The 27788-nt window shown below is 44.0% G+C and overlaps 1 protein-coding gene across 1 annotated transcript; it reads left to right on the top strand.

Moving 5' to 3' along the window:
* The first annotated feature begins 765 nt into the window (after positions 1 to 765).
* On the top strand, positions 766 to 27057 carry fdxr.S (ferredoxin reductase S homeolog). Its single transcript, XM_018238499.2, has 12 exons — positions 766 to 923; positions 10430 to 10527; positions 11933 to 12028; positions 21575 to 21697; positions 21807 to 21920; positions 24851 to 24952; positions 25040 to 25147; positions 25421 to 25505; positions 25820 to 26019; positions 26099 to 26270; positions 26347 to 26520; positions 26714 to 27057. The coding sequence occupies exons 1-12, from the start codon at positions 866 to 868 to the stop codon at positions 26842 to 26844; spliced, it is 1461 nt and encodes a 486-aa protein (XP_018093988.1). The 5' UTR covers positions 766 to 865; the 3' UTR covers positions 26845 to 27057.
* Positions 27058 to 27788: the final 731 nt, after the last annotated feature.

The following is a 27788-nucleotide window of genomic DNA, read 5'->3' as shown; positions in this document are numbered from 1 at the left end:
ACATCACTACTGCACTGACAATACTGTCAGGTTTGCTTCAGAAACACTACTATAGTTTATATAAACAAGCTGATGTGTAGCCATGGGGGCAGCCATTCATGCTGGAAAAGGAGAAAAGGCACAGGATACACAGTAGACAACAGATAAGTTCTTTAGTTTACAATGAGATTCTTCAGACCTTATGTTATCTACTGTGTATCCTGTGCTTGAATGGCTGACCCCATGGCTACACAGCAGCTTATTTATATAAATTATAGTAGAGTTTCTGAAGCAAACACACCAGTTTTACCAGTGTAGGGCAACACTACATTCATTATATTGTCATTCCTTTAAAACTGTTTCATTTTTTTAATGTTACTGTTCCTTTAAAAGCCCATGGTGTTTCACCACCCAGGCCAGTGGAGTAGCATCAAGCAATCCCACTCAGGAGTCAGAACTAGCAGTGCAGGTAGGCACACAATAGCAATTACGTTTAAAACCACCATATTTAATGTATACACGCTGCAAGGTTATTCAGAATTATGTTTCACTCATTAGGAACAAAACATGAGTTCTTGTTTAGGGGCAGAGTTACTTAATCAGAAGGAAGCAGCAAGTGTGGGAACACTAAATTGCAGGATTTAATCGCAGGCCGCCACTTGTTCTGTGGGTGAGGTCTGCGCCCAAAAACAATTCTGTCACTTCACTCAGCGCGCGACCTTCTCCGGCCGACGTCATCACGGAACGCCACAAGTTTCCATAGTAACAAGATGCGGCCCTGGGAAGGAACACGGCCTCCGCCGGCTGGAGGTGGGGCGTGGCTTGAATTACAGCGCCAGAGTTTGACGAAGGCTGTCAGTTTCTGTGTCAGCCCCAAGTTGGTAGGATGTGGGGGCTGTCCCGCTGCCTGAGTGTTCCCCGGGGATGGCTGCTTCTTCCTGCCGGTGAGAGACACACTCTGGGTCCTAAAGTTGTCAGGCAGATTTGTGTAAGGACGACAGGGCTGTTCAGGGGCTGTAATGGAGTGTGCAGGGGCTATAATGGGGTGTGCAGCGGCTATAATGGGGTGTGCAGGGGCTACAATTGGGTGTGCAGGGGATTTATGGAGTGTGCAGGGGCTATATGGGGTTTTCAGGGGCTATATGATGTGTTCAGGAGCTATAATGGGGTGTGCAGCGGCTATAATGGGGTGTGCAGGGGCTACAATTGGGTGTGCAGGGGATTTATGGAGTGTGCAGGGGCTATATGGGGTTTTCAGGGGCTATATGATGTGTTCAGGAGCTATATGGGGTATGCAGGGGCTATATTGGATGTGCAGGGGCTCTAGAAATAAATGTTGATAATATGGGGTGTGCAAAATGGTGTACGGAGTGTCCGAGGGCTGTATGGGGTGTCTGGGGCAGTATGGGCTGTGTGCAGGGGGGCTGTAAGGGCTGTGTAAAGTGCTTGCAGGAAAGTGACTAAAGTAAGGGTAAGTAGGGTTGTGCATGAAATGCGTTGTGGTAATACAGGTGTGCAGGGAAGGCTATGATATGTGTTGGGGTAAAGGTGGACTGGGCAATGTGTCAAGAATTCTGGGGTAAATATAATGTTGTTTTACCTACAAGGTAGTACAGGGGCTACAATGGGGTGTGCAGGGGTTATAATAGGCTGTGCATGGGGGCTATATGGGGTGTGCAGGGGATTTATGGGGTGTGCAGAGGATATATGGAGTGTGCAGGGGCTATATGATGTGTTCAGGAGCTATATGGGGTATGCAGGGGCTATATTGGATGTGCAGGGGCTCTAGAAATAAATGTTGATAATATGGGGTGTGCAAAATGGTGTACGGAGTGTCCGAGGGCTGTATGGGGTGTCTGGGGCAGTATGGGCTGTGTGCAGGGGGGCTGTAAGGGCTGTGTAAAGTGCTTGCAGGAAAGTGACTAAAGTAAGGGTAAGTAGGGTTGTGCATGAAATGTGTTGTGGTAATACAGGTGTGCAGGTAAGGTTATGATATGTGTTGGGGTAAAGGTGGACTGGGCAGTGTGTCAAGAATTCTGGGGTAAATATAATGTTGTTTTACTACAAGGTAGTACAGGGGCTACAATGGGGTGTGCAGGGGTTATAATAGGCTGTGCATGGGGGCTATATGGGGTGTGCAGGGGATTTATGGAGTGTGCAGGGGGCTATAATGGGGTGTGCAGAGGCTATATGGAGTGTGCAGGGGCTATATGATGTGTTCAGGAGCTATATGATGTGTTCAGGAGCTATATGGGGTATGCAGGGGCTATATTGGATGTGCAGGGGCTCTAGAAATAAATGTTGATAATATGGGGTGTGCAAAATGGTGTACGGAGTGTCCGAGGGCTGTATGGGGTGTCTGGGGCAGTATGGGCTGTGTGCAGGGGGGCTGTAAGGGCTGTGTAAAGTGCTTGCAGGAAAGTGACTAAAGTAAGGGTAAGTAGGGTTGTGCATGAAATGCGTTGTGGTAATACAGGTGTGCAGGGAAGGCTATGATATGTGTTGGGGTAAAGGTGGACTAGGCAATGTGTCAAGAATTCTGGGGTAAATATAATGTTGTTTTACTACAAGGTAGTACAGGGGCTACAATGGGGTGTGCAGGGGTTATAATAGGCTGTGCATGGGGGCTATATGGGGTGTGCAGGGGATTTATGGGGTGTGCAGAGGATATATGGAGTGTGCAGGGGCTATATGATGTGTTCAGGAGCTATATGGGGTATGCAGGGGCTATATTGGATGTGCAGGGGCTCTAGAAATAAATGTTGATAATATGGGGTGTGCAAAATGGTGTACGGAGTGTCCGAGGGCTGTATGGGGGTGTCTGGGGCAGTATGGGCTGTGTGCAGGGGGGCTGTAAGGGCTGTGTAAAGTGCTTGCAGGAAAGTGACTAAAGTAAGGGTAAGTAGGGTTGTGCATGAAATGCGTTGTGGTAATACAGGTGTGCAGGGAAGGTTATGATATGTGTTGGGGTAAAGGTGGACTGGGCAGTGTGTCAAGAATTCTGGGGTAAATATAATGTTGTTTTACTACAAGGTAGTACAGGGGCTACAATGGGGTGTGCAGGGGTTATAATAGGCTGTGCATGGGGGCTATATGGGGTGTGCAGGGGATTTATGGGGTGTGCAGAGGATATATGGAGTGTGCAGGGGCTATATGATGTGTTCAGGAGCTATATGGGGTATGCAGGGGCTATATTGGATGTGCAGGGGCTCTAGAAATAAATGTTGATAATATGGGGGTGTGCAAAATGGTGTACGGAGTGTCCGAGGGCTGTATGGGGGTGTCTGGGGCAGTATGGGCTGTGTGCAGGGGGGCTGTAAGGGCTGTGTAAAGTGCTTGCAGGAAAGTGACTAAAGTAAGGGTAAGTAGGGTTGTGCATGAAATGCGTTGTGGTAATACAGGTGTGCAGGGAAGGTTATGATATGTGTTGGGGTAAAGGTGGACTGGGCAGTGTGTCAAGAATTCTGGGGTAAATATAATGTTGTTTTACTACAAGGTAGTACAGGGGCTACAATGGGGTGTGCAGGGGTTATAATAGGCTGTGCATGGGGGCTATATGGGGTGTGCAGGGGATTTATGGAGTGTGCAGGGGCTATAATGGGGTGTGCAGAGGCTATATGGAGTGTGCAGGGGCTATATGATGTGTTCAGGAGCTATATGATGTGTTCAGGAGCTATATGGGGTATGCAGGGGCTATATTGGATGTGCAGGGGCTCTAGAAATAATGTTGATAATATGGGGTGTGCAAAATGGTGTACGGAGTGTCCGAGGGCTGTATGGGGTGTCTGGGGCAGTATGGGCTGTGTGCAGGGGGGCTGTAAGGGCTGTGTAAAGTGCTTGCAGGAAAGTGACTAAAGTAAGGGTAAGTAGGGTTGTGCATGAAATGCGTTGTGGTAATACAGGTGTGCAGGGAAGGTTATGATATGTGTTGGGGTAAAGGTGGACTGGGCAGTGTGTCAAGAATTCTGGGGTAAATATAATGTTGTTTTACTACAAGGTAGTACAGGGGCTACAATGGGGTGTGCAGGGGTTATAATAGGCTGTGCATGGGGGCTATATGGGGTGTGCAGGGGATTTATGGAGTGTGCAGGGGCTATAATGGGGTGTGCAGAGGCTATATGGAGTGTGCAGGGGCTATATGATGTGTTCAGGAGCTATATGATGTGTTCAGGAGCTATATGGGGTATGCAGGGGCTATATTGGATGTGCAGGGCTCTAGAAATAAATGTTGATAATATGGGGTGTGCAAAATGGTGTACGGAGTGTCCGAGGGCTGTATGGGGTGTCTGGGGCAGTATGGGCTGTGTGCAGGGGGGCTGTAAGGGCTGTGTAAAGTGCTTGCAGGAAAGTGACTAAAGTAAGGGTAAGTAGGGTTGTGCATGAAATGCGTTGTGGTAATACAGGTGTGCAGGGAAGGCTATGATATGTGTTGGGGTAAAGGTGGACTGGGCAATGTGTCAAGAATTCTGGGGTAAATATAATGTTGTTTTACTACAAGGTAGTACAGGGGCTACAATGGGGTGTGCAGGGGTTATAATAGGCTGTGCATGGGGGCTATATGGGGTGTGCAGGGGATTTATGGGGTGTGCAGAGGATATATGGAGTGTGCAGGGGCTATATGATGTGTTCAGGAGCTATATGGGGTATGCAGGGGCTATATTGGATGTGCAGGGGCTCTAGAAATAAATGTTGATAATATGGGGTGTGCAAAATGGTGTACGGAGTGTCCGAGGGCTGTATGGGGGTGTCTGGGGCAGTATGGGCTGTGTGCAGGGGGGCTGTAAGGGCTGTGTAAAGTGCTTGCAGGAAAGTGACTAAAGTAAGGGTAAGTAGGGTTGTGCATGAAATGCGTTGTGGTAATACAGGTGTGCAGGGAAGGTTATGATATGTGTTGGGGTAAAGGTGGACTGGGCAGTGTGTCAAGAATTCTGGGGTAAATATAATGTTGTTTTACTACAAGGTAGTACAGGGGCTACAATGGGGTGTGCAGGGGTTATAATAGGCTGTGCATGGGGGCTATATGGGGTGTGCAGGGGATTATGGAGTGTGCAGGGGCTATAATGGGGTGTGCAGAGGCTATATGGAGTGTGCAGGGGCTATATGATGTGTTCAGGAGCTATATGATGTGTTCAGGAGCTATATGGGGTATGCAGGGGCTATATTGGATGTGCAGGGGCTCTAGAAATAAATGTTGATAATATGGGGTGTGCAAAATGGTGTACGGAGTGTCCGAGGGCTGTATGGGGTGTCTGGGGCAGTATGGGCTGTGTGCAGGGGGGCTGTAAGGGCTGTGTAAAGTGCTTGCAGGAAAGTGACTAAGTAAGGGTAAGTAGGGTTGTGCATGAAATGCGTTGTGGTAATACAGGTGTGCAGGGAAGGTTATGATATGTGTTGGGGTAAAGGTGGACTGGGCAGTGTGTCAAGAATTCTGGGGTAAATATAATGTTGTTTTACTACAAGGTAGTACAGGGGCTACAATGGGGTGTGCAGGGGTTATAATAGGCTGTGCATGGGGGCTATATGGGGTGTGCAGGGGATTTATGGAGTGTGCAGGGGCTATAATGGGGTGTGCAGAGGCTATATGGAGTGTGCAGGGGCTATATGATGTGTTCAGGAGCTATATGATGTGTTCAGGAGCTATATGGGGTATGCAGGGGCTATATTGGATGTGCAGGGGCTCTAGAAATAAATGTTGATAATATGGGGTGTGCAAAATGGTGTACGGAGTGTCCGAGGGCTGTATGGGGTGTCTGGGGCAGTATGGGCTGTGTGCAGGGGGGCTGTAAGGGCTGTGTAAAGTGCTTGCAGGAAAGTGACTAAAGTAAGGGTAAGTAGGGTTGTGCATGAAATGCGTTGTGGTAATACAGGTGTGCAGGGAAGGCTATGATATGTGTTGGGGTAAAGGTGGACTGGGCAATGTGTCAAGAATTCTGGGGTAAATATAATGTTGTTTTACTACAAGGTAGTACAGGGGCTACAATGGGGTGTGCAGGGGTTATAATAGGCTGTGCATGGGGGCTATATGGGGTGTGCAGGGGATTTATGGGGTGTGCAGAGGATATATGGAGTGTGCAGGGGCTATATGATGTGTTCAGGAGCTATATGGGGTATGCAGGGGCTATATTGGATGTGCAGGGGGCTCTAGAAATAAATGTTGATAATATGGGGTGTGCAAAATGGTGTACGGAGTGTCCGAGGGCTGTATGGGGTGTCTGGGGCAGTATGGGCTGTGTGCAGGGGGGCTGTAAGGGCTGTGTAAAGTGCTTGCAGGAAAGTGACTAAAGTAAGGGTAAGTAGGGTTGTGCATGAAATGCGTTGTGGTAATACAGGTGTGCAGGGAAGGTTATGATATGTGTTGGGGTAAAGGTGGACTGGGCAGTGTGTCAAGAATTCTGGGGTAAATATAATGTTGTTTTACTACAAGGTAGTACAGGGGCTACAATGGGGTGTGCAGGGGTTATAATAGGCTGTGCATGGGGGCTATATGGGGTGTGCAGGGGATTTATGGAGTGTGCAGGGGCTATAATGGGGTGTGCAGAGGCTATATGGAGTGTGCAGGGGCTATATGATGTGTTCAGGAGCTATATGATGTGTTCAGGAGCTATATGGGGTATGCAGGGGCTATATTGGATGTGCAGGGGCTCTAGAAATAAATGTTGATAATATGGGGTGTGCAAAATGGTGTACGGAGTGTCCGAGGGCTGTATGGGGTGTCTGGGGCAGTATGGGCTGTGTGCAGGGGGGCTGTAAGGGCTGTGTAAAGTGCTTGCAGGAAAGTGACTAAAGTAAGGGTAAGTAGGGTTGTGCATGAAATGCGTTGTGGTAATACAGGTGTGCAGGGAAGGTTATGATATGTGTTGGGGTAAAGGTGGACTGGGCAGTGTGTCAAGAATTCTGGGGTAATATAATGTTGTTTTACTACAAGGTAGTACAGGGGCTACAATGGGGTGTGCAGGGGTTATAATAGGCTGTGCATGGGGGCTATATGGGGTGTGCAGGGGATTTATGGAGTGTGCAGGGGCTATAATGGGGTGTGCAGAGGCTATATGGAGTGTGCAGGGGCTATATGATGTGTTCAGGAGCTATATGATGTGTTCAGGAGCTATATGGGGTATGCAGGGGCTATATTGGATGTGCAGGGGCTCTAGAAATAAATGTTGATAATATGGGGTGTGCAAAATGGTGTACGGAGTGTCCGAGGGCTGTATGGGGTGTCTGGGGCAGTATGGGCTGTGTGCAGGGGGGCTGTAAGGGCTGTGTAAAGTGCTTGCAGGAAAGTGACTAAAGTAAGGGTAAGTAGGGTTGTGCATGAAATGCGTTGTGGTAATACAGGTGTGCAGGGAAGGCTATGATATGTGTTGGGGTAAAGGTGGACTGGGCAATGTGTCAAGAATTCTGGGGTAAATATAATGTTGTTTTACTACAAGGTAGTACAGGGGCTACAATGGGGTGTGCAGGGGTTATAATAGGCTGTGCATGGGGGCTATATGGGGTGTGCAGGGGATTTATGGGGTGTGCAGAGGATATATGGAGTGTGCAGGGGCTATATGATGTGTTCAGGAGCTATATGGGGTATGCAGGGGCTATATTGGATGTGCAGGGGCTCTAGAATAAATGTTGATAATATGGGGTGTGCAAAATGGTGTACGGAGTGTCCGAGGGCTGTATGGGGTGTCTGGGGCAGTATGGGCTGTGTGCAGGGGGGCTGTAAGGGCTGTGTAAAGTGCTTGCAGGAAAGTGACTAAAGTAAGGGTAAGTAGGGTTGTGCATGAAATGCGTTGTGGTAATACAGGTGTGCAGGGAAGGTTATGATATGTGTTGGGGTAAAGGTGGACTGGGCAGTGTGTCAAGAATTCTGGGGTAAATATAATGTTGTTTTACTACAAGGTAGTACAGGGGCTACAATGGGGTGTGCAGGGGTTATAATAGGCTGTGCATGGGGGCTATATGGGGTGTGCAGGGGATTTATGGAGTGTGCAGGGGCTATAATGGGGTGTGCAGAGGCTATATGGAGTGTGCAGGGGCTATATGATGTGTTCAGGAGCTATATGATGTGTTCAGGAGCTATATGGGGTATGCAGGGGCTATATTGGATGTGCAGGGGCTCTAGAAATAAATGTTGATAATATGGGGTGTGCAAAATGGTGTACGGAGTGTCCGAGGGCTGTATGGGGTGTCTGGGGCAGTATGGGCTGTGTGCAGGGGGGCTGTAAGGGCTGTGTAAAGTGCTTGCAGGAAAGTGACTAAAGTAAGGGTAAGTAGGGTTGTGCATGAAATGCGTTGTGGTAATACAGGTGTGCAGGGAAGGCTATGATATGTGTTGGGGTAAAGGTGGACTGGGCAATGTGTCAAGAATTCTGGGGTAAATATAATGTTGTTTTACTACAAGGTAGTACAGGGGCTACAATGGGGTGTGCAGGGGTTATAATAGGCTGTGCATGGGGGCTATATGGGGTGTGCAGGGGATTTATGGGGTGTGCAGAGGATATATGGAGTGTGCAGGGGCTATATGATGTGTTCAGGAGCTATATGGGGTATGCAGGGGCTATATTGGATGTGCAGGGGCTCTAGAAATAAATGTTGATAATATGGGGTGTGCAAAATGGTGTACGGAGTGTCCGAGGGCTGTATGGGGTGTCTGGGGCAGTATGGGCTGTGTGCAGGGGGGCTGTAAGGGCTGTGTAAAGTGCTTGCAGGAAAGTGACTAAAGTAAGGGTAAGTAGGGTTGTGCATGAAATGCGTTGTGGTAATACAGGTGTGCAGGGAAGGCTATGATATGTGTTGGGGTAAAGGTGGACTGGGCAGTGTGTCAAGAATTCTGGGGTAAATATAATGTTGTTGTACTACAAGGTAGTTGTCTGTAAGAATGGGGCAATATTCTTACAAGCCATCACTGACAGAATCTGTGTAGATGAGCTATAACAGGGCACTTTGGAGTCCTCGCGTTGGACCATGCCCTCAAAGACATTTTTATGACCCCCTCCCTCAGAAATGACCACTTTGGAAGACTAAATCAATGTTTTATTATGTGGTTGAGAGCATGGTATTGTAAATAATTGGTCCACTACATGGAAATGTTTGAACAGCCCAAATCTGTAGTAGCAGGAAATTGTGCACTGGGTAAGGAGCAGGTCAGGGCACGATGGCACAGGGGCCGCATTGTTCTCTAGTCACACGGCACCAGGCTGGGAGCTAATGGACTGAGCAGAATTCATTAATACTAAGCCTATTATAATTCCACTCTTCCTAACTCTAATCTTATTGGCAGAGTGGTTGGGGTGCATGCAGGGCAGCCATCAGGGGGGGACAGGGGGGAGAGTTGTAGGGGGCCCGAGGGTAAGGGGGGCCCGGCCACGCCACACTTACTTGATTAGCCGGGCCCCACATTTTTCTGAGAGCTGCTGACTTTGGGAAGGCATGGACATTTAAGGGGCCCTGGCCACCAATTTTCTTATAATGTGGGGAGGGGGGGCCCTGGCCACCAATTTTTTTTCTCATTTGGGGTCCTAGTCACCAATATTTTTTAATGGGGGGCCTTGGCCACAAATGTTTTTTTATGGGGGGCCCTGACCACCAATATCTTTTTATTTTTATTAACATGTGGCAACCCTAGCCACCAATATTGTTTTTGTTTTTTAACTGTGTGGTGGGGGCGGACCTGTGGGGTGGGGAGGGCGGACCTGTAGGTGGGGCTTGCGGTGGGCGCAGCCCAGGGGGCCCAGGAAATTTTGTTGTATGGGGCCCTGTGATTTCTGATGGCGTGCCTGGGTGCATGAATGATCTTTAGGAGTTTCAAGCACTGGGTGGCACAACAGGGAGATTTAAAGGAATGTGCAGTTATAAATAAAGACCTACCAATGTTGCCTGTTTCTTATGCCACTGACTTTAATGCCATTCAACTGTCAACGCACATATGGGAACATTTCAGCCCAGAAAATCTCAAGTAACCTGAAATCTCTGCCATGTAAGCAGCGACAAGTAGATGGCATAGAAGTCAAAGGGGTAATGGTGGCAAGGGCCTTAGGCTAAATGTTAATATGAGACTGAGAAGCGCCCCATGTGACTTCAGCCTGATATATTAAAAAAGGAGGCAGCAGTTTTATTTTATGGGTTCATAAACTGTAATGGATTTTGGGGAGACAAACTACTACTTTGTAGCAATAAAAGGCACCATGCAGGATTCTGTAGAACTCGGGGCTTACCCTGCATAGCACATACCATAGCAGATAAGCTGTTCACAATGCAAATGTTCTAATACTTATAGGGGATTTATACCATATACTAAATATATTCAGGGACTTTTCTGGAACTTTAAATCTACTTACAGCCCTTTCTTCCCCTTTCTCCCTGTTAATGTGTGTTGGGCCGATATTATGTTTCCTACAGGATCATTTTTGTACTGATGCCCTTGAAAGAATGTATATCTTAGATTTGACATCTTTGTTTCTAGGGGTGCAAAGGTCGTTCTCCTCCATTTCTCATACTCCTCAGATCTGCATTGTCGGGAGCGGCCCAGCAGGATTCTACACAGCCCAGCACATCTTAAAGGTAATGTCCCATCCCACAATCAACACAATTTTATAAAATTTAAAAAATGTGTCATTACTGTAAGTAAGATTCAGACTCAGTTTCTCTTTAATAGGGAATGCATGGAGCGTCTGTTCTGTAGGCACAGACGCTCCATGCATTTTCTTTTACTTAGTGTACTCACCCAGACACACAAATCTGTATAATAAAAGTCCTTTTCAAATTAAACATGAGATCAAATTACTATTTTTTATTGAACCATTCATAGCTGTTGTAAGCTCATTTAAACATCTCAGCTGTCAATCAAATATTGTCTGCCCCGCCTCTATGCCCTGGGCATAGAGGTGGGGCAGACAATTACTTTCACTTACCATTCAGCACTTTCTAGAAATTGCTGCTCTCCCCACATTCCACCGTTTTCTTCACCATTTAATTGTGTAACCAGGGCATGGGGATGGACATCAGGTCCCCCATTCTGGTGCACAAACAAGATTCTGAGATGACGCAAGGCTTGTCTTAATAATAGTGTCCACAAAATGGCTCCTGCCTGCTTGCTATAATTGTAAATTCCCAGACTGAAGGAAAAAAATATTCAAATAATTTGTACAGTGTAATTAAAGTTCATTTTGCTTGACTGATGTGATAAAATAGGATTATGAATAATTTTTTTGGGTGATGGGTCCCCTTTAAAGGAACAGTTCAGTGTAAAAATAGATAGGCTGTGCAAAATAAAAAATGTTTTCAATATAGTAAATTAGCCAAAAATGTAATGTATAAAGGCTGGAGTGACTGGATGTCTGACATAACAGAACCTAACTTCCTGCTTTGAAGCTCACTAACTCTGACTTAAGGTGGCCATAGACGCAAAGATCTGCTCGTTTGGCGACATCGCCAATATACTCATGTATTATAAGGGGTAAATTAAAAGGATAATTAGAAGTCATTAAGGTGTTCTGTGACCTGCATCATTGTTGCACTTTTTACCCCCACTAAGTGCCAACAACCCTTTTAGTCCGGACAAATCCATTCTCCAACCCAGCCCCCCCCCAACCTTTTTTACTTGTCAGCCACAAGTGAATTGCAGTCTGGATGCTAGGGTCCATATTACCATAGCAACCATGCATTGATGTGAATAAGAAACTGAAATATGAATAGGCGAGGGCCTGAATAGAAAGATGAGTCATTAAAAAGTAGCAATTACTATTTGTAGCCTTACAGAGCATTTATTTTTTAGATGGGGTCAGTGACCCCCATTTGAAAGTTGGAAAGAGTCAGCAGAAGAAGACAAATAATTTAAAAAAAACTACAAAAGAAAAAAATAAAGACTGATTAGAATTAGCTATTCTATAATATACTAAAAGTTAAGTTAAATGTGAACCACCCCTTTAATCTCTCTCTTTTGTCTGTACTGTTTCTGTCCCTGAAGCACAACCCTAAGGCTCACGTAGATATTTATGAGAAACTGCCAGTTCCCTTTGGCTTGGTGCGCTTTGGCGTGGCACCTGATCACCCTGAAGTAAAGGTGAGTGGATGGAATGACTGTGACACAGCTGGTTGGTATTCGTTCTCTTTGGGGTACCCTCTAGCTGTTTGATGCTGTTGATTTTGGCGCTAAAGTTAGCTTATTTGTGTGTAACACAGACCATAATAACATCCTCCCAATAATCTTTATATAGTCAAGGCGTTCCTCCAACTAATTGTGTAGTTTGGCCTAACCTATCTATTTGTGCCATCAGTCATGACCTTACTGGAGCTCACTACCTGCCGCTGTAGTTTAAAGTGATATGCTTAGACAGATACATCCCATAATGTCAAACTAGGTGACTGAGCCTCAGGAGAGCTGTGTCCTTGACAGCATCATATCTCTGTTACACTGACAATGCAAGCCCCAAAGCAGATGCAGAGTGGAGACCTGACTTGTCTGGGGATGTGCTGTGATTCCTCTCTGTTGCTAAGATCTAGGGATCTGAGCGTTAGAACAAACTTGAAAGAGCCTGCTTGTGTGCGATAAGAGAGTAAAGTCCTTGAACAGTCTGTATAGATAGTGCAGCCTCGCAGATAAACGAGTTTCAGCCCTGAGACCAGGGCACATAGTGCATTTAACAAGGAGTTAATATCCGAAGGTCTCCCAGATGATGTGTTGCAACTGGATTTTATTTCTGAGAGTTTGGCAAATAAAACCTGATATTGGCCAAGAGAGAGCCTTAGGCTATGGGCACACAAGCTGTTGGCTCCGACTGTTGTCAGTCTGTGTATTTTTGCAGTATATCGATTGGGGAAGCCCATCGGATTGCCCCACACACAGGCCAATAAACTGCCAACTCCACCAATAAATAGAACACAAGAAGATAGGCGCTGAGGCAGGATTAACCCTTTACCTGCCAGCCGTTTTGTCCTAGATGCGAACATCTACTGCCAAGCAGTTTTTAGATATTTTGCACTCTTTCACTTTAAGGGCCTTTCCTGGGGCGGTCTTTTAGTTTACTCAGCAAAACAATATATTGTTTTTTTCAGGACAACCTGAACTTTCAAAATATGCAGGAATTTTGGTGTAATTCTACTTCTGTAAAAAAATATTGGCTTCTAAGTGTCCAATAAAATGAAAAAAATCATGTTTCACAAAGAACAATCACATATATCAGAAACATCATTTACTTTATGTATGAGAACACAGCCTATTTGGAAAGGTCTATGTCTCCTGAACGCGGCAATACCAAATATATATAGTTTTATGGAGATTTCTCACTTGTATAGATCAAAATCTACAAGCAGTACACAACCAAATTTCCAAAGCTCCGCTCCCCAAACGGCATACTTCTGCTTTCAAGGCCAAACATTCCACTAACAGTAGGTTTACCCTAGAAAACTACCCATTATTAGAAAGAACAGATTCTGGTGAATCAAAAATGGGTAAATATATCGTTGTACTCCAAACTACCAAGTTGCAATTGTTTCCTAAAGTTATAATGTTTTATAGAAATTGGTGAATTTTTTGAAAAATTACCTCAAAGCTTCCAATCTACAGAATCATATCTCCCACAAATCATTTGGTATCAATGTAAAACACCCCAAATATGAAAGCCTGGGGTCCGCTGAACAATTTGATGCCCAATATATATAGGTGTACCCAAACATGTGGCATATAGGGGCCCTAAAATGTAGACACCTCATTTGAGCTATCAGTTCTGTAATTCCAGATACTGCAAAATCAACACATTTGCATCGTTTTGGGGGGGGTAAAAGTAGAAAAAAGTAAGTTCACCCCAGAAAACCATATATTTTCGGAAAGTACACATTCCCACGAATCTAAATTGGGTATGCATGTCTTTGTACTACAAAGTACCAAGCTGCAAATCATTCCTAAATGTGGTGATTTCGGTGACATTTCCAAAAATCACCTCAAAATTTCTACCCTGTAGCATCGTATTACCCACATACTTTTAGGTATCAAGAGAAATCACCCCAAATATGAAAGCCTAGGGTCCTCTGAACACTTTGATGCCCAATATGTATAGGTGTACTCAAGCACGTGGCATACAGGGGCCCCAAAAGGAAGACCCCCATATGGTCTGTCATTTCAGGTACAGCAAAATCAACACATTTACATCGTTTTGGGGGGGGTCAAAAGTAGAAAAAAAGTAAGTTCAACCCAGAAATCCATATATTTTCGGAAAGTACACATTCCCACGAATCTAAATTGGGTATGCATGTCTTTGTACTCCACAATAACAAGCAGCAAACCATTCCTAAATATGGTGATTTTGGCGACATTTCCAAAAATCACCTCAAAATTTCTACCCTGCAGCATCGTATTGCCCACATACTTTTAGGTATCAAGAGAAATCACCCCAAATATGAAAGCCTAGGGTCCTCTGAACAGTTTGATGCCCAATATGTATAGGTGTAACCACGCACGTGGCATATAGGGGCCCCAAAAGGAAGACCCCCATATGGTCTGTCATTTCAGACACTGCAAAATCAAGCCATTTACATCGTTTTGGGGGGGTAAAAGTAGAAAAGGGTAAGTTCACCCCAGAAAACCATATATTTTCGGAAAGTAAACATTCCCACGAATCTAAATTGGGTATGCATGTCTTTGTACTCCAAAGTACAAACCGCAAACCATTCCTAAATTTGGTGATTTTGGCGACATTTCCAAAAATCACCTCAAAATTTCTACCCTGCAGCATCGTATTACCCACATACTTTTAGGTATCAAGATAAATCGCCCCAAATATGAAAGCCTAGGTTCCTCTGAACAGTTTGATGCCCAATATGTATAGGTGTACCCAAGCACGTGGCATATAGGGGCCCCGAAAGGAAGACACCCATATGGTCTGTCATTTCAGATACTGCAAAATCAAGACATTTACATCGTTTTGGGGGGGTCAAAAGTAGAAAAAAGTAAGTTCACCCCAGAAAACCATATATTTTCCGAAAGTACACATTCCCACGAATCTAAATTGGGTATGCATGTCTTTGTACTCCAAAGTACCAAGCCGCAAACCATTCCTAAATTTGGTGATTTTGGCGACATTTCCAAAAACCACCTCAAAATATCTACCCTGCAGCATCGTATTGCCCGCATACTTTTAGGTATCAAGAGAAATCACCCCAAATATGAAAGCCTAGGGTCCTTTGAACAGTTTGATGCCCAATATGTATAGGTGTACCCACGCACGTGGCATATAGGGGCCCCAAAAGGAAGACCCCCATATGGTCTGTCATTTCAGATACTGCAAAATCAAGACATTTACATCGTTTTGGGGGGGGCAAAAGTAGAAAAGGGTAAGTTCACCCCAGAAAACCATATATTTTCCGAAAGTACACATTCCACGAATCTAAATTGTGTATGCATGTCTTTGTACTCCAAAGTACCAAGCCGCAAACCATTCCTAAATTTGGTGATTTTGGCGACATTTCCAAAAACCACCTCAAAATATCTACCCTGCAGCATCGTATTGCCCGCATACTTTTAGGTATCAAGAGAAATCACCCCAAATATGAAAGCCTAGGGTCCTTTGAACAGTTTGATGCCCAATATGTATAGGTGTACCCACGCACGTGGCATATAGGGGCCCCAAAAGGAAGACCCCCATATGGTCTGTCATTTCAGATACTGCAAAATCAAGACATTTACATCGTTTTTGGGGGGGCAAAAGTAGAAAAGGGTAAGTTCACCCCAGAAAACCATATATTTTCGGAAAGTACACATTCCCACGAATCTAAATTGGGTATGCATGTCTTTGTACTCCAAAGTACCAAGCCGCAAACCATTTCCTAAATTTGGTGATTTTGGCAACATTTCCAAAAATCACCTCAAAATATCTACCCTGCAGCATCGCATTACCCACATACTTTTAGGTATCAAGAGAAATCACCCCAAATATGAAAGCCTAGGGTCCTCTGAACAGTTTGATGTCCAATATGTATAGGTGTACCCAAGCACGTGGCATACAGGGGCCCCAAAAGGAAGACCCCCATATGGTCTGTCATTTCAGGTACTGCAAAATCAACACATTTACATTGTTTTGGGGGGGGGCAAAAGTAGAAAAAAGTAAGTTCACCCCAGAAAACCATATATTTTCGGAAAGTACACATTCCCAGGAATCTAAATTGGGTATGCATGTCTTTGTACTCCAAAGTACCAAGCCGCAAACCATTCCTAAATTTGGTATTTTGCCGACATTTCCAAAAACCACCTCAAAATTTCTACCCTGCAGCATCGTATTACCCACATACTTTTAGGTATCAAGAGAAATCACCCCAAATATAAAAGCCTAGGGTCCCCTGAACAGTTTGATGCCAAATATGTATAGGTGTACCTAAGCATGTGGCATATAAGGGCCCTAAAATTAAGACCCACCCCCCATATGGTTTGTCATTTCAGGTACTGCAAAATCAAGACATTTACATTGTTTTGGGGGGGGCAAAAGTAGAAAAGGGTAAGTTCACCCCAGAAAACCATATATTTTCGGAAAGTACACATTCCCACGAATCTAAATTGGGTATGCATGTCTTTGTACTCCAAAGTACCAAGCCGCAAACCATTCCTAAATTTGGTGATTTTGGCGACAATTCCAAAAACCACCTCAAAATATCTACCCTGCAGCATCGTATTGCCCACATACTTTTAGGTATCAAGAGAAATCACCCCAAATATGAAAGCCTAGGGTCCTCTGAACAGTTTCATGCCCAATATGTATAGGTGTACCCACGCACGTGGCATATAGGGGCCCCAAAAAGAAGACCCCCATATGGTCTGTCATTTCAGATACTGCAAAATCAAGACATTTACATCGTTTTGGGGGGGGCAAAAGTAGAAAAGGGTAAGTTCACCCCAGAAAACCATATATTTTCGGAAAGTACACATTCCCACGAATCTAAATTGGGTATGCATGTCTTTGTACTCCAACGTACCAAGCTGCAAATCATTCCTAAATGTGGTGATTTCGGTGACATTTCCAAAAATCACCTCAAAATTTCTACCCTGCAGCATCGTATTACCCACATACTTTTAGGTATCAAGAGAAATCACCCCAAATATGAAAGCTTAGGGTCCTCTGAACAGTTTCATGCCCAATATGTATAGGTGTACCCAAGCACGTGGCATATATGGGCCCCAAAAGAAGACCCCCATATTGTCTGCCATTTCAGATACTGCAAAATCAAGACATTTACATTGTTTGGGGGGGGGCAAAAGTAGAAAAGGGTAAATTCACCCCAGAAAACCATATATTTTCGGAAAGTACACATTCCCACGAATCTAAATTGGGTATGCATGTCTTTGTTCTACAAAGTACCAAGCTGCAAATCATTCCTAAATGTGGTGATTTTGGTGACATTTCCAAAAATCACCTCAAAATTTCTACCCTGCAGCATCGTATTACCCACATACTTTTAGGTATCAAGAGAAATCACCCCAAATATGAAAGCCTAGGGTCCTCTGAACAGTTTGATGCCCAATATGTATAGGTGTACCCAAGCACGTGGCATATAGGGGCCCCAAAAGGAAGACCCCCATATGGTCTGTCATTTCAGATACTGCAAAATCAAGACATTTACATCGTTTTGGGGGGGGCAAAAGTAGAAAAGGGTAAATTCACCCCAGAAAACCATATATTTTCGGAAAGTACACATTCCCACGAATCTAAATTGGGTATGCATGTCTTTGTACTACAAAGTACCAAGCTGCAAATCATTCCTAAATGTGGTGATTTCGGTGACATTTCCAAAAATCACCTCAAAATTTCTACCCTGCAGCATCGTATTACCCACATACTTTTAGGTATCAAGAGAAATCACCCCAAATATGAAAGCTTAGGGTCCTCTGAACAGTTTGATGCCCAATATGTATAGGTGTACCTAAGCATGTGGCATATAGGGGCCCCAAAAGAAGACCCCCATATGGTCTGTCATTTCAGATACTGCAAAATCAACACATTTATATTGTTTTGAGGGGGGCAAAAGTAGAAAAAAGTAAGTTCACCCCAGAAAACCATATATTTTTGGAAAGTACACATTCCCACAAACCCAAATTGGGTATACATGTCCTTGTACTCCAAAGTACCAAGTCGCAAGTCTTTCCTAAATTTGGCGATAAAAGCAACGGTTTTTACATTTTTGAAAATCGCCTAAAAATATTGCAATTGGCCACATTTATCTCACCCAATTTCTTGCATACAATTGTAAAATAACATAAATATTGATGCCAAGGGACGACTGAACAGTTTGATGCCCAATATGCATAGATACACCAAGGCAGCTGGCATGTGCAGACCCCAAATAAAAATAGTGCATATGAGTTTTCTCCGCTGCCGATTCGCCTTCTGTGAACATAGACCATTGACTTCATATTATGTGCCTCAAGACCCTCCTTACAGCAAAGACCCCCCAAAACCATATGTTTTTGGAAAGTACACATTCTGACGAATCCAACAAAGATAAAGACGTCTTTCTACACCAAACTACCAAACTGCAAAGCTTTTCTAAACTTAGAGGTTTTTACAACATTTCTGAAAATTGCCTAAAAATGCTGCAGTTTGCCGCATTTTTCGCACACAATGTTTTACGTACAAAGAAAAATCACCCTAAATATGGACGTCAGAGGTCTGATGAATAGCTTGATGCCCAATATGCATAGATTTACCAAAGTATGTGGTGTGTACGGACCCCAAATGAAAAACATGCATATGAATTTTCACACTAGCCAACTAAGCTGCTGAAAACAGTACCCCAACTTTGCGTTATGTGTTGTAAGACCCCCAAACTGTAAAAAGCCCCCAGAACAGCATACATTTTTGGAAAGTACATATTCTGACGGATCAAACAAAGTAAAATCTATCATTCTATACCAAAGCACCAAACAGCAAAACTATACTAAAGATACATAAGGAAAAATAATGCAGGGATAAAATTGCAATAAAACCACGAAATTGTGTAAATCAATGAAATAACAAAATTACTGATCCAACAGCATAATTAGTGGCCCAAATCGATTACCCAATAGTCATGCTGCCAAAACAAATGGTTTTTAGGGGTAAAAAAACACAAATTAGTAAAATGAAAAAGTAAAAAAAAAAAAATCCCTCTTTGTGAGTTTTTTGTGTATACATGTGTATACACTTCTAAAAGTGGTGTGACAGTGTGTATATAAGTGTGAAATAAGTGCAAATAAGTGTACATAACTTTCCAAAAAAAATTAAAAAAAAAAAAAAAAAATCTTTACTAAAATGATTGTGTAACTGTGCACAGATCTATACAATGTAGTGTAGTGTGTATGTAGTGTTTGTGTAGTGTGTAATTTAGCAAATAAAGTCCACTTACCATTGCTGGAGCAGGGGAGAGAGTCTAATCCTCTTTCAGCAGCGTGTGTGCTGAGTCACTGCAGTCAGGAAGTGCGTGGGCGTCGCCAGAGCAGCAGAGAGCAGAAGGAAGACGGAGGAGCTGGTAAGTTGCTTCTTTTTGCGATTTTAGGTCGATCCTGCAACAATCCTGTTGCAGGACCGACATGACAGCCCCCAGCCTTGTTGCCCAGGGGGCTGTCAGCACTGCTAAGTCTCTGCAGAGGCGGCTAAAGCCACTGATGCAGAGTACAGCATGTTAAACTGCAAGAACGTACAATGTACGTGCTTGGCAGTTAAAGCCCTTGCCTGCCAGAACGTACAGCGTACGTGCTTGGCAGGCAAAGGGTTAACTGCTAAATCATCAGTGTTTATTTGCCAACACTACATGTTTCGAACCATAGAAGGCTCTTTGTCAAGTGTGACACACTTGACAAAGAGCCTTCTATGGTTCGAAACATGTAGTGTTGGCAAATAAACACTGATGATTTAGCAGTTAATCCTGCCTCAGCGCCTATCTTCTTGTGTTCTATTTATTGGTGGATTACTTATTTGCACCTACGGCGGAGGTGCCTCACAAGAAGACTGGGCAATACTATTTAAAGACTTCTCGGTATCCAGTCAACCTTGATTGCCAACTCGGTCTGTTGGCAGAGTTTATCGGCCCATGTATGGGGGCCTTTAAGATGTTGGCTCCGGCTGTTGTCAGCTTCTGTATTTTTGCAGGCTGAGAGAAGTAGATCTGCTCTGTGCCCCTGCTCCATTGATTTAAATCCAATCAACCAGTGTGGTCACAGTCTGAGATAAGCCCAAATACTGACCTCCGCTTTAGCTCCGCTGTGTGTGACCGCAAACAGGCTGATTAGATTCAAATCAGTGGAGCAGGGGCACTGAGCAGATCTGCTTCTCTCAGCCTGCAAAAATACAGAAGCTGACAACAGCCGGAGCCAACAGCTTAAAGGCCCCCATACATGGGCCGATAAAAACTGCCAACAGACCGAGTTGGCAGCTTATTGGCCCGTGTGTGAGGCCATCCGATGGGCTTTCCCAATCGTTATCTGGGCGAAATTTGGGCAGATCTCGATCGGGCAGGTTAAAAAATCCCGTTGGATTGCGGCCGCATCTGTGCGTTTATGCGGTCCTTCGATCCGACCGCCTGTATCGGATGCATTATGATCTGATCATTGGGCCCTAAAACTATGACCACCTTAAAGGAGAATTCAACCGTTTAAAAAAAAAAAAAAAAAAACCCTACCTCCCCCCTCAGCATAGCTGCCCCCGGGGAAATGCCCCAAACTTTATACATACCCCTTGGCGCGTATTCAGGCATTGGAGTGCCACGCAGCCATTTTCCGGGATAAGCTGAGTGGGAGACCGTCTTTAAGAATCAAGACTCGCATGCTTGATAAATCTGGTTCAACCCCTCCCCCTTCATACTCTTTTATTTTAACTTTAAATCACATGTTCTGACACTACTGAAAATATACGTACTGCCATCTGCTTCCAAACCTGCTGAATGTATCAAACCTGTACTTCATATTCTATGAATGTATCATGTCATAGGAAAGTAAGAAGGCGATCCTTTCTATTTATACCCACCTTCACCGCTCAATTGTATGTCTCTCTCTCTCTGCTGCTGAGCTGCTGCATCTTTTTTCTTACAATTTTTTTAACCATCCACTCGCTTAAAGGAGAAATAAGCCCTAAAACTAAACATGGCTAGAAATGCTCCATTTTATGTGGTAATCCCCTTTTGCATTCATCTCTGTGTGCCGGTTCCTCATTTGCTTGTTTCCTGTGGATCCAGGGGAGTGCCGTCTCCCTAGAGGACTGAGCACCGGATAATTGCACCAAGGAAAGGCCAGGGAGTGCATACGAATTTCACTTTGACCAGCATTTTATGTGGTAAACTTACTATACCAGCTCATAGGTGCAGCGCTTTACCAGTAATGATTCAGGCCTTAAAATTGTCCACAAGAACTCCCCATCTTGTTAGGGCATCTTTTAAGTGTCAATGACAGTGCACATGCTCAGTGTGTGCAGCTGAAATCATCAAGCAGAAAATAAGGTTTGTCATAGAAGCTGACACTAAAGGACTGAACGATGAATTACAAATGATCATGACTTTTGTATAATGTATGCAAGTTGGTACTTTGCAGCTTGTCTTGCTCCTGCTGTTCTTGGGGTCATTAACAACCCTGTTTCCTTTTTCTCTGTCATTACAGAACGTTATTAACACTTTCACACAGACAGCACGGTCAGAACGTTGTACTTTTTTGGGCAATGTGATGGTTGGCAGAGACGTTACAGTGGAAGAGCTGCAGGCAGCCTATCACGCTGTGGTGCTGGTGAGTATCCCATGGCTGAGAGCATAGGCTTGTGTGTAAGGGGCATCTGTCTTCTGGTTTTTATAAACATATATATATATTTTTTCCTAAGTGTCTGCCTGTCTTACAGAGTTATGGCGCTGAAGACAAACGTGAGCTAGGGATCCCCGGAGAGGACCTGCCTGGAGTCTATTCTGCCAGGGATTTTGTGGGCTGGTACAATGGGCTTCCTGACAACAGACATGTGAGTTTGGGACACATGATTAATGTTTCAGTGCTAGCGAATGCAATGTAATGAAAGAAGCATTTGCATTGTGACAGTGCATATACAATAGCACCAGACTGGGGAGTACAGAACTAGTGTTTGGGACTGGGGGATACAGCCAGTTGAAATGGCTGATAATGGGCTCCCAGTGGACTGTGATTTATTAACCAGCCCTGTCTAAAGTCTGTGTGGCCGCACAAACTCTAAACGGGGCTGGTTTAATAAATGCAAAAGAAAAAAGGGATCCCATCATCCTCAATTTAACTGCAGTAACTTGAATAATGCATTTGCCAGAAGGTAAAACTCCTTCTTTTAATCTATGCTGTGTCTGCTTCTATTAAACAGTTACATTTCTCTTTTAATAACACTGCAGTGCAGCCTTTCCTTGCGTAGCACCCAATGTGAATAAGAAAACCTGATGGAGTTGCAACCTCCTCCTTTATGTTCACAGAAGTTGCAGAACAGGGAGTTAATACATTTTCAATTTTAAAAAATGCAACTGCACTGCTGAGATGAAGAAATCAAAAATAAAGAACTAAAATAGCACTGGTAGTCTAACCCTTTCTATGCTTTTTCTAGGTTGTTACTTCTTATCATGCCTGGATTTTCTAGCAGCCAGGTTTTATACATACAGCTCTTTCAATGTTACACTGAGAGGGCTGGTACCTCTCTGTATAAAGTCCGATATAGGGTCTGCCGCAAGTCCAACTTTCTGTGCCCTGCATTTGCATCATCTGCAATTTATATTATCCTTCATATAGTTTAGGCTTCTGCACCAGTCCAGGGCCCCACAGCCATTTGGCATGGAAGATCAGTGCCTCTGAATTTGGCCCAGTATCCTCCCATCTTCTTTTCTACTGACTGAAGGCACATGTTCTGCTTTTACCTGAGCTTAGGGACCAACTCACCATATACAGTGGTGCATGAAAGTTTGTGAACCCTTTAACATTTTCTATATTTTTATATGAATGTGACCTATAACATCCGAATTTCAATCAAGTCCCAAGAAGATGAAGAAAACTTAGTTAAACAAAACAAAATTTGTATATTTGGTCCAGTAACATATCTGCATGTGGCTAGTAAGCGAATTGAGCTCTTAGTATTTGGTGTGACGTCATTGTGCAGCAATAACTACAAACGTTTGTGGTAACTGTTGATCAGTCCTGCACATCGACTGGAATTTTAGCCCATTCCTCCATATAGAACATCTTCAGCTTTTGGATGTTGGTGGGTGTTCCTCACATGAACCACTTGCTTTAAGTCTTTCCACAACATTTCAATTGGATTAAGGTGAGGACTTTGGCTTGGCCATTCCAACGCATTCACTTTATTCTTCTTTGGTAGAACGACGTGTGTGTTTAGGATCGTTGTCTTGCTGCATGACCCACTGTCTCTTGAGATTCAGTTCACAGTTCTCTGGTATAGTTCAGAATTCATTTTTCATCAATGATGGCAAGCCGTTCATGCCCAGATGCAGCAAAACAGGCCCAAACCAGAACACTCCCACTACCATGTTTCACAGATGGAATAGGGTTCTTATGCTTTAATGCAGTGTTTTTCTTTCTCCAAATGTAACGCTCCTCATTTAAACCAAAAAGTTATATTTTGGCTTCATCTGTCCACAAAACATTCTTCCAATATCCTTCTGATTTATCCTTGTTACCCTGCCATACACACCATTACTGTTCATGAATATCAGCGTTCGCCAGTTGCTTAGAAGTTACCCTGAGTTCCTTTGTAACCTCTCGGACAATTAAACTCCTTGCAGTTGGAGTTGCAGTTGCAATCTGTCTGACTGTTGATTGGTGAAGTCCAAACTCTTTAGAGAGAGTGTTGTAATCTTTTCCAGATTTATCAACAAGTCTTTTTCTGAGGTTCTCAGATACCTCCTTTGTCCATGCCATTATATACATCTACAAATGTGTTGTGTGTGTGTGATCAGGCTTTGCTGGATCCCTGTTCTTTAAATAAAACAGGGTCTCTCACTACCATCTGAGTGTCGTCGAATGGACTAAAAATGCCAGACTCTGATTTCACCTTCAAATTATGATATTATAAGATTCACTTACTTTTGCCACACGTATATGTATATGTTCAATTCATGATACAAGAGTAAATATAAATTGATTCAGATTACACAGCAGCATAGAACCAGTGCTTTCTGCATGATGATGATTTCCGGCATTCCCTGAACTTAGCTTATCAACAGCAGCCCAGGACACTGAGCATGTAATGTAGAATGTAAAATCAGAAGATTGGGAGTTCCTGGGAGGCCTGAAACATTACTGGAGAAGAAAAGGCTTGCAGCACTTGGGAGTGCCAAATGTTAGGCACCCCAAGTGATTGTATTTACTTACCTGAAACCCCGGGCCGGTGCTCCTATCAGCAGAAAACTGCACCGGCCCGGGATTATACCAGAGAGCACCACGGAGTGATCCATTTCCGTCTTCTTCTGTCTTCAAATTTCCCGGGGCAAACGCATGCGCAGTTGAACGAAATAGCTGACTTTTTAGTTAAAGTTTGGCTTTTCATTCTACTGCGCATGCGCCACTGCTAAAAGAGGAAAATGGAAGAGGTTCGCTCCATGGTGCTCTCTGGTATAATCCCGGGCCGGTGAAGTTTTCTGCTGATAGGAGCACCGGCCCGGTGTTTCAGGTAAGTAAATACAATCACTTGGGGTGCCTGACATTTGGCACCCCCGAGTGCTGCAAGCCTTTCCCTTTATAACATTGCATTCAGATGGAATATTTTAAAATGCGCATTGTACCCCTAACCAGTAACTTTGAGGTTGTCGGATTGATTTAAAGGGGGATTTTCTTCTGATACTGTTCCGAGGGAGAAGCTGTAAACATTACATTATACTAGGGTATTAAGGGAAGGTTACTAATTACACGTTTTCATAATTTTAGCTTAACCCAGACCTGAGCTGTGACACAGCAGTGATATTAGGACAGGGGAATGTTGCTCTGGACATTGCTCGTATTCTCCTTTCTCCTGTCGACATCCTGCGAGTGAGTAACTCCTTATGAATTATAACTTTCTCCACTCTGCGTCTTTTATATTGTGCCCACCGTGTGCTTGCACTTTTCCTTATACAGAAAACAGACATCACCCAGGCTGCATTGGATACTTTGAGCAAAACTCGAATAAGGAGGGTGTGGATGGTCGGGAGACGTGGGCCTCTTCAGGTGGCATTTACCATAAAGGTACAATTACTAGAAATCTGTATTATTACATTCCAGTGTGTGTTCTGCTTGAATCAAATGCATACAACAGCCTAACCTCTCAGACCATAACGTTCTCTCTGCCATACTCTGCTCCTTGCAATAACTGAGGGTCAGGGTTCAGCTCATAAGCAGTGAGTGCTGGATGTTACTAGCTGCTACATTGGTTATTTTAGTGCTCTCTATGCCTAGATAGTTGCATCTCTCTCTCTCTGCCTGCACCATTTGGCAGTAATACTGATTTTTCTACCCTAGGAGCTGCGAGAGATGATTAACTTACCAGGGGCTCGACCAAAGCTGGATCCCGCTGATTATATGGGTTTGGAAAAGGCTACAAAAGGTGGGCTAGCAGCAGAGTGCTTCTGTGGGGAGACATCTCTTTTAATGGTCAATTTCTTTCCATGGCCTCCCATTATTACAGAGCTGGTTAATTCTCTCTCTCAGCCTTATTTTCTGCTTGGAGCTCTGTCAGCTGTAAATCAGCAAATGCTTCACCCCTACTTAATAACTTTCTCTTTTAACTTCCTCCTGCCTTTTCTCTGTGACCTTCTCCAGCTGACAATAATGAGGTGACTCTTCTTTCTTCAATCATCAGAGCCTCTGTTTTCTGGCAAGTACATTATTTCTACAATCCATTATCTAATGTTTTTTTAGACCTCCCTCGGCCAAGAAAACGCCTGACTGAGCTGCTGGTAAAATCAGCAATGGAGAAGCCTGGCAAAAAGGTGGCAGTAAACTGGGCCCAGCCTGAGAAAGAGTGGGGCTTGCGATTCTTTAGGAGCCCTTTGGCTGTGTTACCCAGTGAAGATGGGAAGAGAGCAGCCTGTATCCGCCTGTCAGTGACTCGCCTTGAGGTGTGTGAGGATCCTGGAGGTTATTGGAGTATATGTTGCACAGTGTAATTGTGTATTTACTTCCTCTGTTGTTATTCAGGGTATGGGAGAAACTGCTGTGGCTGTCCCCACGGGGCAGGTGGAAAACATATCATGTGGTCTAATCTTTAGCAGCATTGGGTACAAAAGTGTCTCCATCTCTTCGACTGTTCCCTTCCTGCCCATGCAGGGTGTAATCCCAAATTCTATGGGCAGAGTTGAAGGAATCCCAGGTGAGCTATGTCTCTCCGTTCAGATAATAAAGAGGTGTTCATTTCTCAATATACCCTAATGCTCATTTTCCTCCAGGCCTGTACTGCAGCGGTTGGGTGAAGAGAGGTCCCACTGGAGTCATAACCACCACAATGACAGACAGCTTTGATACAGCACAAGCCATTTTTGAAGATGTACAAATGGGGGCCTTGAATTGGTCGGAACCTCGGGCAGGATCTGTAACCATTCGGGAGTTGCTTCACCTCCGGGGTAACTAGGGAGTCTTACTTGAAGGTGTCTCTCTGTTATTTGTTGGGTCCTCCAAGGTGTATTCTTGTACTTCTCTCCAATAACATTGACTGATATGTCTCCTTCATCCTGTTCTTTCATGTACACCTCTCAGAGACTGTACCTACACTTTGAATTTATACTTTCAGCATGCTCTCTCTTTTGAACCTCTCAGGGATACAGCCTGTCTCTTTCTCTGACTGGGAGAAGATTGATGAGATGGAGACTGCCAGGGGTCTCGCAGTTGGGAAACCAAGAGAAAAGATCTTGGACACGGAGGAGATGCTGCAATTGGTCTGTCGGTAACTTGCACTTTGCACCATGATTGATGTCTTCACAGAAGGACACTGCCAGTCTCCTGCTTGCCAAATATGGGTCTCAAAACTGATTCAGCGGGAGCCTCTTAAGTGATATTTAGACATTACCTCAACCTAACAAACGCTCGGTCTTGGGACCTAAGTATTTTTGTATTCTGTAAAATGAGTTTTAAGTAATTTAATAAATGAATTAGGGAAGCTCTTCAATTGTTTGTGACATAAATGAGTAGCATTGAGTTCAAGAACAAGATGCTGTTTCTCCTTTCTGTTCCCAAAGTACCTCTAAAGCAGCAAATGTTCAGATATATGGTCGGTTGATTTTTCTTTATTTCCCACTCTTACTTCAAACAATGATGCTGACCTGGTTGGCAAGTCTATATGGCACTTGCTACAAAGTCAGAATCACAGAATTGTCATGAATACTCTGTAACCTTAAATGAACTGTTCAGAATAAAAAGACTGTGCAAAATAAAAAAAAAATGGTATAGCCAAAAGTGTAATCTATAATGTCTAATAAACTATCCAACTTCCTCCTTTGCAGCTCTATAACCTGTTACCAGTTAGTAGTAACCCATCAGTGCCTTCCTTGAAGGGGGGGCATATGGGACATATCTGTTCAGTTAGTTTGCTTTTGTATCTGAGCTGCATGCTAAGGATCAAAGAAATTTTTCGTACAGCACCCATCAATTTAAAATGCCTTTATTGGTACATTATATGGCAAACAGCCTGGTCTGCGACGTTTCAGGCCTACCGGCCTTTTTTCAAGCTCTAAAATCACCTTCTAAAACCACCCCTTTTATACAAAGGGAATTTTAGAGCTTGAAAAAAGGCCGGTAGGCCTGAAACGTCGCAGACCAGGCTGTTTGCCATATAATGTACCAATAAAGGCATTTTAAATTGATGGGTGCTGTACGAAAAATTTCTTTACTGAAC

Source organism: Xenopus laevis, chromosome 9_10S, assembly GCF_017654675.1.
Source record: "Xenopus laevis strain J_2021 chromosome 9_10S, Xenopus_laevis_v10.1, whole genome shotgun sequence".
Taxonomy (NCBI): Eukaryota; Metazoa; Chordata; class Amphibia; order Anura; family Pipidae; genus Xenopus; species Xenopus laevis.
Note: the sequence above shows the minus strand (reverse complement) of the source record. Positions and strands in the feature narration are given on the sequence as shown.

Coding starts and splice junctions, on each gene's coding strand:
- fdxr.S (XM_018238499.2), top strand. CDS start 866: ATGTGGGGGCTGTCCCGCTGCCTGAGTGTTCCCCGGGGATGGCTGCTT. Junction 21,698..21,806: donor CCTATCACGCTGTGGTGCTG/GTGAGTATCCCA, acceptor CCTGTCTTACAG/AGTTATGGCGCTGAAGACAA. Junction 26,521..26,713: donor GGAGTTGCTTCACCTCCGGG/GTAACTAGGGAG, acceptor TGAACCTCTCAG/GGATACAGCCTGTCTCTTTC.